The sequence below is a fragment of the Stegodyphus dumicola genome, chromosome 6 (genome assembly GCF_044657685.1).
Source record: "Stegodyphus dumicola isolate Sdum_Otavi_A_Nest chromosome 6, ASM4465768v1".
Lineage (NCBI taxonomy): Eukaryota > Metazoa > Arthropoda > Arachnida > Araneae > Eresidae > Stegodyphus > Stegodyphus dumicola.
In genome coordinates this window covers 212,453,735-212,469,031 of record NC_140773.1, presented here as the reverse complement: position 1 = coordinate 212,469,031, position 15,297 = coordinate 212,453,735, and the positions used below count along the sequence as shown (strand labels likewise).

Below are 15,297 nucleotides of genomic sequence, written 5' to 3'. Positions count from 1 at the left end.
GGTTTTCTGAAACATGAATTTTCATTGGGAAATGTTTATTATGTTATATAACTACCTTTTTCTGTTTTTGTTGTTTCATGTTTCTTACTTTCGCTTCAGGGTATCGGCTCTTTGCAAAAAAAAAAAAAAAAAAAAAAAAAAAAAAAAAAAAAAGTCTAGTATTTAGTCAAAAGCATGGAGAAAGAAAGATACTAAAATTTGCCAACGGGGTGCCAAAAGTATGTTATATGGCTTTAATGGAAAAGCACCACAAACAAAAAATTTTAAATATATTTTTGTTTTTCAGTAAATTAAAAATAAGCAGAAGTTAATAACTTGGGAAAATTAAAATTCTTTTTGTATATGAAATTTAATGCTTCAGGTCCTAATTGTTCTAGAAATTTTACTTAAAACTGAAGTACTTAACAATTATAATTTTATATACAGACATTTACTGCATTATAATTTAGAAAAAGAAAATTACTTAAATATTTATGCATGTTCTCTGCAAAGCAGTCTTATACTATATGATATAATTTAGGGTTTATTCTCTCAGTTGCTTAATTGTTAAGTTTCAAATTCAAAACTGTTCTTTTTTCAAATGTTAAGTGTAATAAATAGTACATAACTCATATTCATTTTAACAATATATTAGCATATAATTAAAGCAATTTTAATTTTTATAAAATATTAAACTGCTATAATTCTCAGCCAAACTTCATGGAGTATCAACACTATAAAACATACACCATATTTGTTTTTTAAGATTTAGAAATTTTATTTTTTTAGCATCTTAAATCAATATTACTTTTTGTACATGTCTGACTGAGAACTTCATAATCTTATTTTAATAAATCGAATTCTAAAATTATTCCGAATTGATCTTAATTTTTCATATAATTATAATGAAACATGATTTTATCTTAAAAAGTTCAATATTTAATACTGGCTCAGTGAACAAGTTCTCAATTCTGCTGCATCTTTTTAATATGACAGGTATGAATTTTCTTCTGTGATTGATTCTATATTTTGGAAATTTGATGCAAAACTAGTTGTTCTTAAAAGAATTAAGATGTCTTTCATTTGGAGTTATCTTTACCTACTTTGTTTATTTATAGTGACTGTTATCACTTAGAAACTGCAATAAAAATTCTAATTTTCCTCTTCATTTGGGCTGCTGGAGTTTTGGGATATCTAATAATAATCACTATAGAGATTGAGCTGCAGTTGAAAATGATTGCTGAAAAAAAAAAAAAAAAAAAAAAATATTACTGTTGTTCTTCTTGAGATGAAGTTCAAAATGGAATAAAGGTGAGTGAAGTGAAAAAAGAATGTCATAGAATAAAATGAATTGGGGACTGTGGGGAAAAAAAAAAAAAAAAAAAAATCAAACAGCAGGAAAGTGTTATAATCTAAATAAATCATTTCTGTTAATGTGGGAAAGGCACCTATTAATGGAGAGACATCTGTGGTCTATCAGATTAGAAAAAGAAATAAGATTGAATTCATTCATGGATTTGAAATTTTGAAGCACCCGAGGAGGATTTGTATTTTGTGTTCTCATGTTTATTCTTGCTTGTGTTTATGCTTTACTTTCATATTTTTCATCATGGTTAAAGTAAAGAGATTTTTCTTGAAAATGCAGTTTATATTTGAATGTTTGGTGTTAAGCATGTACTGTGAATATTTAATCTTTCTTTCCATTAGCTGTTCATCATACCTAACTGTACATTTAATAATTACATAATTTTCTTTTTACACTCATGTTCAGAATTATAAGCATTAAAACACTGATTTTAAAAAAAGTGTTGAATAACATTCAATAAATATAATTTGGAGTTATTCCGTAGTATCATAACTCAAAAATGCAAACTGAAATATTAAATATGAATGTTTTTAATACAAAACTCTATAAAACTGGAATAATATATGACAGATTTTGATGATAAGTTTTCTGTAGCATTAAAATTAGGAAATATGACCAGTTTATTCACTCAGTGACTTTGGTTTCAAGAAAGTCATGAACCAGATTTACCCTATGTGGAAGTGTGTTGAAATCCATACATATGCACATCTAACAAATATTAATCTGAAAACTGGATCTATATGCTGACCTAAAAAATATTAAGTGAAGTTGTAGAACTTCCATCTTGTTATTGCTAGGTAAATACAAATCTTTTATTAAATGCATGAACCCATTTATTATTATTCCTTTCCTTATCATTTGTATTGACACAATGATCATATTCCTTAAAGGTTGGTGGTTGTCTTGCATCTATCTGGTAGGAGCCAGGAATGTCATCCATCCTTCATATTCCTGTCTCCTTCCACATACAAGACATTTATAATCAGATGCTGAAATGAATTTCAGTTTAATACTATAGAAACACACAGGCCAATTGTTATAAACTGATATTCTCAGTACCAGTTCACACAAGATCTCTTTTGTCATCATGGCAATGAAAAATCAAACCATTAACTTTTTTTGCATAAAAGGAAATCCTTATTAATTTTTCTGTATACCATCTGCTACAATACAAAAATTCTAATGGCAACTGCAAGCCCTAGATTTTATGGGCCTAGAAACTAAGTTTCTATTTTGATCATTACTGTTGAAACTAATTTTGAGACGTACACATTTTTTTTCGATAATCTTGTCACAGCTTCCTAGCCGCAGATCCAAGATCTTTAAACTGTTTTCCTAAGACAGGAATTGCCTTTCTTTAACATTCAGTTATTTTGGTTGGTTGGTTGATCAGTGTCATTCAGTTATTTTACCACTTTTATAACTGCTTGGACCTGGGTCTAACCAGTTCACAACTCTCCAGTTTAAAAAATGTGGACATTTATGACTGGTACAGCCTACTAAATGACACACCCTTTTTGCTGCATTTCATTTATACTTACTTCCTTGAATTTCATTACAGATATATTTCTAATTCAGTTCTCACTTTGCAGCAAGGCAAAAATTCATAAAAACTCAAAACATTTTCATTCAAGATTGAAAAACATAAAAACCAAATACAGTTAAAAAAATTTACGATTAAAATTAGAATTTCTATGCAAAAACAAGCAATTCAGCCAGCAGGCAAGAATGCACATTTTTCAGGGCACAAAACTGAAAACTTACTTTTGGTTCCACTTGTCAAAAAGGCACTGAAGGTGCAGAAACTGACTTACTTCACTATTCTGCTAAATTTCAAATATAAACAAATGACTGCTCCATTAGCCTTAGTTGCATTAAACAACTTTTAAATTGTTGATGTAATTTTACAACTGTTGCAAGCAGATTAACTAAAGGCATAAAAACCTTAAATGGAACATAAAAACAACATAATCCAATCACTTAAAAAAAGTTCACTAAGTTCAGTGTGAGTATATATTTAACAAATACAATAACATTCTGTCATTCATATGCAGCTAATTTAAATTTTAAATTAAGAAAATTGAATTGAAAACAAATAAAAGATTATTGCTGTGGACTAACTTGTAATATCATTTAAATTCAGAAAGCATTAGTTTCTTATGAAACAATATATATTTATTTATATACTTTTGGTGCAGCCTTTTTTTTACCAAAAGAAGGTGTAACTACATATTATAGCGGTTCCATATACAAAATTTCAAAATTCTGACTACTCGTTTTTGAGTTATGCAAGATATATATACAGTCAAAAGTCGTTAATCCGGACTCGTCGGGACTTCGGTGATTCTGGATTATTGATTTTTCCGGATTATAGATCATCAGTTTAAATCTGGTAAGATGGCATGCACAAATTATAAAATTAAAAATATGAAACCGTAATTTATGAAATAAAGAACAATTATGATCTAAAGGGTATCAAAATTTACAAAAAAAGAGCTTGATATTTATTTGTTTACTTTATTAAACATTTCTTTCAATGTAAGTTGTTTAAGTTGCTTCGTTTTATGTGATCATACTTTCTCTTTAATTCTATAAACAGACATAATTTCTTCTTCAGTTACAAAGTTCCACTGTTCAAATCCTATAATTGCTGTGCCGAGAGTACCAACTAATTTGTCAATCGAAATTTTTTTGTTTTCAATAACCTCTGTGTCACTTTATTCACTGTCGGAAGCGAATTATAATAACAAGGAATTTGATTTAAATTATATCAAAGATGGAGTACATTGAGATGAAAACTACATTTAGTAAGGAATTATAAGCCAAATAAAATAAAAACATCTGTCCTGAAGATAAGGATAGTGCTGACAGATCAACTTCCAATTCATTGCGTGCCGCAGCGCCCCCCCCCCCCCCGCCGAGCAGCATGAAATTGATAAACAGATTTTGGAATGGTTATAGAAACGAAGCTTTCGCTTTGTAGGTCCTTTACATATTAGTAAATATATATCGGAAATTCTATTTGACATAATCAAAAGTTCAAGCTTACTTTAATAAAATTGCTCTAACAGACTGCAAAAAATAATAAGCTGGATCCAATTCAAAGATTAAGGAACAATGCAATCTGCAACATTAACTGAATTGGATAATTTTAGCTTAGCCTATACCGTCCGTTATACATTAAACGTGCATGCGTCAACGTATTATGTGCATGCGCATATTCGCAGCCGTAAAGGTCTTACGCGAATGCGCAGAAAGTTTGTAGCTTTGAGGTCCGGATTATGGGTGTCCGAATTAACGACTTTTGACTGCAATACATATGGTTGTACACACGTACATTCGCATACAGATGTTGTAAAAAAAATCTCTTCTGAATCCATTTTTTATCTGTTTTGGGAAAAAGAGACTTTTATTCTGTCCACATATACAGATGTCACAAAAAAATACTGTTTGTATGGATTTGCGAGCGGTCAAAATGGATACTTTTGTTGAAATATGATAACCGAAATTTTTCATGATTAGAATACTTCTTTTACTTTGTACAATGGAGTAGGGGAAAAAAAAAAAAAAAAGCTTTTGATCTGAAATCATACAATGAATTGCAGAAAGTTATGAGAAAATGTATTTTATGTAAAAGCATTATCCATGCCTTTAAATTCTATTATACCATTATATTTGCACTTAAGAAACAAATTTGATCAAAACAGATCAGATAATGATAAATAAGTTTGCCCTTTGGTTATTTCTTTGAAGAAAAGAGTTAAACTGATTGATTACTCCATGTCATTCTTTTTATCTATAAAGAAACCATTTTGAGTACCAATAATATATACCTTTTAATTACTTCACACAGATATCCAGTTTTTAAAAGTATAAGTGTACACTTAGAGACATTGTGGATTTAATTACTTTTTTCTGTATTTTAGAATAACAATTACAATCATTACTAATCATAGTAATTGTTAAATATAATGATTATGATACAGTACTAAGTGCATAATTATATGAATGAAATACCGCAATATAAAATGTGTATTAAGGTAGTAATAAGTAGTTTTTTATTTTTATTAGCTTGAACACAGTCTTAAATAAGAATTTAATTAGTTTTTTGTACTTTTTATTTTGCATATTAATAAAACTTGAGTTTTTTACAACTTCAATGAAAAATTATGATTTATACAGACTACCAGAAAACAAAGATAATTTTGAGAAAAAATAACATTCAATTTATTTTCTATCTACAAAATATTATCAGGAAATCTTCTTTTGATGTATCCTTGTCTAATTTGCCTCAAACAGCTGGTTCAAAAGTGTAATGCTTTACTCCAGAATTAGGATATTGCTTTGGAATCTAAAATTAATAAATCATGCTCATAAACAGAATGCATTAGAAATGTCATAAAAAGCATTAAAATTCATTTAGAAATTCTATCATAAATTATAAAATATGAATTACCATAAAGGTATGAAACAAAATTATAAATATAATTTTTAAAATTCTTCTAGTAGATGAAACAAAATTTCTAATTTAAGAATAAAAAATTTTTATTCCAAGATTCATATTTCAGCCCAAGTTTAATAACTACTCAGAAATACAGTTCCTTATAGATTGAGATCTTAAAAAAGGAGGGAGGGGTATGTTCTGTTTTACGAATATCTTGCACATTATCATCATTCAGAAAGCATTAAAATTAATATTTCAGGTAATATGCCTTTTAATTTCTTCACTTAAAGGTTTCTTTTTTCCCCCTGTATGTCACAAGCTATCAGAGGGAAAATAGATAACATTTTGGTTTTTTTGCCATTAAGTCATCTGTATGCAAATTGCACAACAAATTGTATCTGATAATAACAAAAAATAGATATACTTCTCTTGCTAATATGAACAGTTTAACAGGATGATTACAGATCATTTTTATATTTAGTTACTTCAGTTTAAAAATTAGAATTGTCTTGGACAGTTATTTTGCATAATAAGAATTCATACCTTTGACGCTTCAGCAACAAGACCAAGTTCTTAAACAAACAGAAACAAAATACTATTTGTACTTTAATATATCAATGAAGCAATTTTTCTCATCCTTCTATCACATATCAACTGATTGCTTGATGACCATTAGTCAAAATTTTGCCTAAAATCATTTTCAACTGCACAAACAGATATATATGTGTGTATTTATATAAACTACAAGACTTTGAAAATGCAACTCCAAGAAACAGTGGCCTGAAAATTATGCCAATTTCACATGTCACCGAGTTATGCAAATGATGTGAAATGCACATTATCTCCAGCTAATAATTGAACTAATAATTTTAAACTAATAATTTAACAAAGTTTATTATATCAGTACTTTAATCCAATTGCTCTTTATGGAATTTTATGGAATTTGCTATTTCATGAAGTCACTGACTCACTGTATCATTTGATAACGGAATATTATTAAGTTCATTAGCCACTTTTTCATTGAATAATGTTAAAATGATATCTTTAGCTGCTGGTAATATAAGGTTTTCTCCAATAGTTTGAGTCTGCCCAGTTTCAGCAATTCTTAGGCTTACCAGGTAACCAGCTTCCAAAGCTTGAAGTAACAAAACCTTTCATTATTTGTCTACTATTTTGGAACTCTAATAATTTCCTCTTAAAATATTCTTCAGATGTATCCTTTAAATTGGCATGCTTAGATTCAAGATGTCTTTTAAGAAACGATGGTTTCATATTTTGATTAGATAACAGTTCACCACAAATAACATATTGAGGTTGAGGGTCCATTTCATCTCCATTCCAAGTAAATCCAATTGATAAATAACTTTCATTGTATTTTCTAGAAACAATTTTTCTTTTCTTTTCAATATTCTTAGTGCTAGTAGATTGTCCTGGATCCATCACCTGTGAATCATCACTTTGCTTAGTCAATTGTAGCAATTTTCTCATTTTGAAAATCTAGGTTTGTTTTGTTATTTTTTCACAAATATGTAAATGCACAATATATTACCAGTTCTTCAAAAACAGACCACGATGATATTTTCAAATCCTATAGAAAAGTAAGGAATACAAAGCAACAAGAAGACAAAATACCTGCTGTTAGAGACAGCAAACAGACATAAAAAAATGATTCTTATTGAAAATGGAAGAATATGAGCCCAGAAATGGGGACATAAAGTGTTGACATGCTAATAAATCCATAAGCTCTAAGAGAATTAATGAGATACTATTATCTTTTTTATAGAAGTTTATTTTTACTTCCTATTAAATACAGCATCCATTTCTATCACTCCTTTTAAAAACATCATTTATGGCAAATTTTATTATGTCTACGGCTAAAAGAATATTTGTGAAAGGTACAACATGGAAGAAACAGAAAACTACCATGCAGACATATCGTTTGCCTCTTGCTAAAGTCTATAAGCGGCTATTGACCTTGAATAAAGCTCAGATTGCATAAATTTATGAGTGTTAGAGAAAATACTCAATCAGGCTGTTGGGGTTTTAATTTCTGAATTTAATAAGTTAAAAATACTTTACTTCTTTTTATAAAACTTAAAAGCAACTTTTCTTGCAAACTTTTCTCTTGCATACCACCGGTTGAGAATCCCTTCTTTAAACAAATGCCCTGGAAAATGTTTGGAGATTTACAGGAATTTAAAAAGAAACTAGCAGATAAACCTCCAGCCAATAAATAAGAAAAAAGCTATAAAAAGTTAAGAATGTTATGAATGTATAAAATACAAGCAGATCTAATTTATTTTATCATTTATTATCATAAAACACATATTAGTTAAGATATTGTCTGCCCATGATACCACTGGCAATAAAGGAAATGTAAACAATTGCACAACTATCTCTGCATAAAAATTAAGTGTAATATACATTGAAATACCAGAGAAATGTAACAGTTTTCATTGCTAAAACAGCAACACGTTCAGGTGTTGTACTTGCTTGAAACCATAGGTTACAAACTTCATCAAACCTAAAACATCATGAGGTGTTGTAGCTGGAAGTTGCATTTAGAAATACAGAAGTTTATAATTATTTACATATAAACATATGCATTTTTTTTTTTTTTGCATGCATCAAAGAAAAATTTATTAAATAAAAGAAAGATAATAGGTTGTCATCATTAATTTTCAAATTTTATACTATTTGGAAAGCTTTCATAAGTTGTTTATTTTAATTTAAAAGTAATTTATTTAGTTGTTAAATTCAATACATCAGACTTATTTGAAATAAATGTCAGTCTGAAAATTTAATATTTAGGTATCAATATGTTTGAACTATAAAATGTAACCAACAGAAATTTCTTGCAGATGCCAGCTGGTACTTAAATAATATCCCATCAACCATTACAGTTATGAATTTTGTACAATATGCAAAGTTCCGAAAACTTATTAAAAACAAATGTTTTTCTTTTTTTAATTCTACATAAACAACTTAATTTTTATTAATCATATACAGTCAAAAGTCGTTAATCCGGACTCGTCGGGACTTCGGCGATTCCGGATTATAGATCATCAGTTTAAATCTCGTAAGATGGCATGCAGAAATTCTAAAGTTAAAAATATGAAACCGTAATTTATGAAATAAAGAACAATTATGATCTAAAGGGTATCAAAATTTACATAAAAAAAAAAAGCTTAATATTTATTTGTTTACTTTATTAAACATTTCTTTCTATGTAAGTTGTTTAATTTGCTTCATTTTATGTGATAATACTTTCTCTTTAATTCTATAAACAGACATAATTTCTTGTTCAGTTACAAAGTTCCGCTGTTCAAGTCCCGTTAATTGTTGTGCCGAGAATACTGACTAACTTGTCAATCGAAATTTTTTCGTTTTTACTAACCTCTCTGTCACATTCTTCATGTCTTTATCCATTTTTTGCAGCAATTCCACTTTTTGTTTGTTGGACATCGAAACATACTTTCGTTTTGTAGATCCTTTGGAAGTTCCAGCATCGGAAATTCTATTTGACATAATCGAAAGTTCAAGTAACTTTTATAAAATTGCTCTTACAGTCTGCAAAAAATAATAAACGGGATCCAAAGATTCGAAGATTAAGGAACAACGCAATCATTAACATTAAGTGAAATAGATAATTAGATAATTTTAGCTTACACCGTCCATTATACATTAAACGCGCAGGCGAAAACGTATTCTGCACTTGCGCACACGCATATGCGTAGTAGTCAAGGTCTTACGCGCACGCGTAAAACGCCTTTGCGCATGTGCCAACGCGGCGCATGCGCAGAAAGTTTTTAGCTTTGAGGTCCGGATTATAGATCATTCCGGATTATGGGTGTCCGAATTAACGACTTTTGACTGTATATGTATGTACAACACAAAACAAAAATATTAACATATTTTAATTTAACACATTTAGTTTAATAAATTTCTTTGTTGTCACTGCTCAGTATAATCAACCAAGAACGTTTTTTCGGTGGAATGAGATTACTTCAGAATTTCTTTCTTCATTTAAAGTTCTGGCATCTTTCTTCCCTCTTTAAAAAATCTGTAATTTTATTTGCTTACTAGCTCTCACTGGGTCAGTGTAAATTTCTCGATATGGAGCTAGACAGTTTTGCAGCTCCCTTTTGAATTTTTGGCTTATTTCAGCGCAAGGATCTGTACTCAAGAAAAATTATTCCAGATTTTCAGTAAGCTTAGGCATTCTTTTAATTTTTTTAATGTTAAATTATATACTACACTATCTTCATCAGTGCTGTCCTCAGACTCGATTTGATTTATGGCTTTAGATGCCATTTCCATCAAATCTGCTTCGTTAATTTCTTCTTCCAATAATAAATCTTGAACATCCTCAATAGCTATGTCGACAAAACCTTCACCTCCGATTGATTTAGCAAGTTTTAATAAGCCAACAATTTCATTTTCTGATGATTCATGCACGTTTTCTATTTCATCTGAAGAGAGATATATCTTCTTCTAACATGCATTTAACATTGATGCTTTCAGAGACAAAGATACTTTGTCGATACAGTACTTGATTGAAAATGTCTTCCAAGCTTCCAGTACCTTAATTGATTTTGAATTGGTTATGTCTAAAATGCACTGTAATGCTCTTCTTATGTAGTATGTTTTAAAGGTATAAATAATATCTTGATCCAATTGTTGGAGAAACGAAGTAGTGTTAGGTGGTAGGAACAGTATTTTGACATTGAGATAATTCAAATCTTGTGGGTGACGTGGAGCATTATCTAATAGAAATAGAGCCTTGAAGCTCAAATTTTTCTGCTTTAAATAACATTCAGCGTCTGGAACAAAACAATTAAAAAGCCAAGCTTTAGCTTCATAATCAACATCCTAGCAGCATCATAATAAGCCAATGCAGATTCTCCTTGAATTCTTATGCTATGAGTTGCAAGACGCTTTTTTAAAATTTTCGAACCAATCTTTACTTGCCAGAAAATCTGGGTTGACAAAGGATTAGGGTTCTTTAAGGTGCTTGAAAATTTTGAGTGCTTTTTGTTTAATGATATCAACATCCAACGGAATTTTTTTTGACAGCTATCATCAATCCAAATCGCGAGTGCCTTTTTTCTTCATTGTTACCTGGTGACTGATCATTACATTTATTCGGATTACTTGGGCAGTTTTCTTATATTGTATAGGAAAACCGTGTTGGAGGAGGATTCTCGCAATTTATGAATCGTGGTACAGGATGCCATGTTGTAGGAGGGCTACCTGTATTCCCTTTATAATGTCACATGGAAGAGTTCAGAAATGTGAAGCATTGCTAAAATAATAGGATTACAGGGAAAGTCAATTTAACATTAAAGTAATTGGCTATCTTGCCAGTTTGACGAAATAGTGCAAATTTTGGTTTGGTAATAATGGTTTTGGCGATTAATTTTTTTGGCCAAATTTGGTGACCATTTGGCAACATTTGGGTCCAATCCCTGTATAACTGTAACTGCACTTATCCCTATGTAACTGTATTCAGCCCTATGCATCTGTAACAGCATATTCCTTCCTGCAATTTCAAGAAACTGAAACTACTGGAAATTTCTCAGTGGATGGGGGCAAACTGTACAAGACAGGAGACAGCATTAGTTTTCACTTTAGTTTAGAGAACTGAGATATTACAGTGTGAGCTTACACAATTGAGACTTTTTGTATTGCCTGCATTCAAAATTCTTACTAGTCTGAAGTAATAACTCCTGTTTGTGCTGTGTCATACTGAGAATAGCTGTATGAATAATTTTGCATGAAAAGTTCCAGCACTGTAAAGTGTTTTTGGAGAAATAAATTCATGAAGCTTTCATCGGTTCTGCTGCATTTAATCCATTACATACTCATATGCACATAACAATAACATTGAATTATGAAAGTTGGTTTGATCCTGCCAAGTTCCTAATTGTTCCTGCAAAATTTTGAAGGAACCGATGCCTTTTTATTTTATAAGTAATCAGTATTCAATCTACTTTATTTTAGCAAAATTTTGAAGGAACCGATGCCTTTTTATTTTATAAGTAATCAGTATTCAATCTACTTTATTTTAGCTCTTTGCAAAAATGGCTTTTGTTGATTTCTGTTATTTTTGTTAGGCCCTCTGATTTTATTAGAAGCTTTGTTTAGAATGTTACAAGCACAAACTTCGCAGAGGTAATTGAAATATTACTGTTTTGTTGGCTATATTCAACCGACTATATCATGTACATTAATACACACTTTTTTGCTGGTAGGATCCCATAACTTTGAAAATAATTCACTCCTTGTTGTTCTGTGGAAGGAAAATTCCACATTTTAATCACTTTTTTTTTTAAAATGCAAAAAGCAAGATATAGAAATAAAGTTCTTTTCATAAAAACAAAAGGTGGCTTGTTGAGAATCAGTCGGGGTTACATCAAACAAAAGTGTAGATGTTATGAGTGTGTTGTCATGTCACATTTATTCATAATTAGCTCTAATCTTGCTGCTTGGCAACAGTTTCATGGTCAATATGATAATATGTAGGTATCTACCAACCTTAAGATTTCAGTTAGAAAATAAATATAAATTGAATTTTTTCTTACTTTGTGACATTATTATTACTAATTATAAACACTTAGTAAAAAAAAATTAAAATTTAGTTAAAAAACTGCTTTGCTAAAACACTTTTCATTTTGGTACAAAGCTCAATCAGCCACTTTCCAGTATGTAATTTCAGTTTGATAGGATATGGTTAAAAGTTAAAGTTTCCATAGGATATGGTTAAAATTATAATAAACAACACTTCTTTCATTCAGGTGGCCATAACATAAATTTTTAGTTATATTTGAATGTTATAAATTTGGCAATAAATACTGGTAAATTTGATGACTAACTACAATGGCTGCTTTAATAAGAAAGTACCATATAGATTTATCCAAAAAAAAAAAAAAAAAAAAAAAAAAAAAAACTTACCACGCCTATATCTGGTGGATACAATGATTCATAAATGCAAATGAAGCTAATTATTGTAACAAAACTTCCCAGATATAAAAATTGTTTCCAGCTAAAAAGAAATATCAAAAAGCAATTATTGATAGTAGAAAAAGTGCATAGTAAATGCAAAAATTAATATTTAAAATACTCACAGAGGTGTCCTCATTTCTTGCTGGAAATTTATTTTATCTTCTAAATACATATCAAAATCAGGATGAATCTATGTATAAAGAGTAATTAAGGAAGGACTTTCTCATAATACAATGTATCACAGATTACTATTACTAGAATTAATTTAAAAAATTAAAAAGTGAAAGTAAAAAAGATATATGCATGGAATTATTTAAAATATTTTTAATAAAATATTAAAAACTGCAGATGTATATGATTATAAGTATTTTGAACTTATTATAAAATATTTTAAAATTCCTATACTTATTCTATACATTCAAAGTTCATAAGCAAATACAGCATCACAATTTTTTTTAAAACAAAAATATCCCAATATTATTTCTGCACAATATGCTGCTGAAAAATCAATCAGTTACAGACAAAATAATGAGAAATTCAGAACCAAAACCATAAAGACATGAAAGAAATGAAATTTAAAGCCAATAAAATCCCTATATCTTCAATAAAAAATGTAAAAAAAAAAACCATCACCTCAGCATTTTTAAACCATTTATCTCCTGCTAAATAGTTTTCATGTAGGGTTCTACAAAATATCTTGTGTTAAGCCATGTGCCTTGACAAAAGCTAGTGAATTTTATTGTTTTGTAGCTTTTTTAAGTTGTAAATCGTTTATTATTTTATTTATTGTTATCGTTTATTATTTTACTTATTTGTATTTAAAGACTTAGCAACTGATTTCCGCATCAGGAGATTTTCTTTTATTAGCAACAATTTAACTTTAGAAACATAGATCCTTTTTTTTTTTTTTTTTTTTTTTTGGATATTCATTTGGGGCCATCTTTCAGTGTTGAAGAAATAATTGATGGTCTTTCCCCTTTCTGATTAATAATATTGGTTATTTTACATTTTGAAATTTTAATACCATGCATTTCAAATGTTTTTTAAATTATGGAATAGAAATATTTCTCAATATTTGGAATATTCTATATGTTTAGAAACATAAAAACATATCCTTCAACACAGCTTGTTTACATGCAGCATTTTGAATGACAAATAAATTTAAAAGATAATATTTCTAATTTCAAATAATAAGCTGTTACCAGAAATTTTTATTCCAAAACTGCTTTAAAAAAAAAATCCTTATTGAAATCATTCTAAAAATGTCTAAATACCCACTGTATAATTTAAAGGTAGAAAGCTTTACACCATCTATTTTGTACTTCACATTTATATTGCCTTCTATTTTATATGAATTTTAAAACTAGAGAAAAATGCATTCTTTTAAGTACGCATCAACACTATCAATAGCATTAGTCTGTCTACCAATAATTCCATGACGTGCTGTTTTTTCTAAACATTTATTACATATGTGCCAAGATATGCAATTTAGCAACAGGGGATGTAACAAAGAGAAGTAGGTATTTCACTGTGAGAGAGTAAGCATAGTATTTTGAAAGCTCTTAGGAAAAAAAAAAAACTCTGGATTATGGACTCATTGGGAAGTCCACTGAGTGTTTGTTTTTTTAAAATAATAATAAATATATAGTCTTAAAAACATTCATTTCTATGTATGGCCTTGTAAATAAATTTTAACTGTTCAGCAGGGTAGTGTGAAAAAGGTAAAAAAAAAATTTTTCAAATTTTATTACTTCCTGACCGAACAAATGGTTCTGTTCGATGAAAAAAATGCACAGTAAAAAAATTGCAGCTCAATTATTCATCATCTTCAGGTTCCACATGAGGTAAATAAATAATAATAAAAAAAATCTCAATGTTAATGAAAACATCAAACTATTTTTAACAATATTTTTAATGATGTTTTTTACAACATCTTTATTTCCTGACTCAGCTTATGGTTGTAACTGATAAAAAAAATTCCAGTAAAAAAGTTTCAGCTTAATCATTTGTCATCTTTATGTTCCACAAGAGAACGAGAGAAATTCATCTTGGTGTCAAACTTCATAAATACGTTCCAATACTTGATTTGATTGCGTATGGATCCATCCCTGGCTTCTGCACCCCATGTTGCTAAATGACGCTCCTGTCACCAGTCTTACATGCCTCTCTACTATTTGAGAATGGCAAGAGAACTTTCCTATTTCAAACTAAGAACCGCTTCTAATCAATCTTATATCTTTGTAACTGAAGTTCAAGGTAGCTGGTGGTTCCAAGGGATTGTCCCAATCAAATACAAAATTCTCCTCTGATTTGAAATTTAATCTGGGAAGCACAAATTGTCATATTTCCCCTTTCCAGTTAATTTTTCTTGTTTTCAGTACACTTTTCAGGCCAAGTTCACGAATATGTGCTCGTTCAACTTCCAGCATCGCCAAAAGGATGCTTTCAGGGTAAGCAAAATAACAGTTCCTCTGAATAACTTTATGAACAACTGCCTTAAAAT

General features: G+C 29.3%; 1 protein-coding gene across 1 annotated transcript in view; it reads right to left on the bottom strand.

The window, feature by feature from the left end:
- Positions 1-5,440: 5,440 nt before the first annotated feature.
- Positions 5,441-15,297, bottom strand: part of ND-ASHI (NADH:ubiquinone oxidoreductase subunit ASHI) — a 31,490-nt gene continuing 21,633 nt past the window's right edge. The window contains exons 3-5 of the mRNA XM_085819478.1: positions 12,917-12,984; positions 12,744-12,834; positions 5,441-5,696 (exon numbers count right to left, since the gene is read on the bottom strand). Coding sequence (XP_085675604.1) covers positions 5,637-5,696; positions 12,744-12,834; positions 12,917-12,984 — 219 coding nt within the window. The 3' untranslated portion in view covers positions 5,441-5,636. The remainder of the gene's footprint in view (positions 5,697-12,743; positions 12,835-12,916; positions 12,985-15,297) is intronic.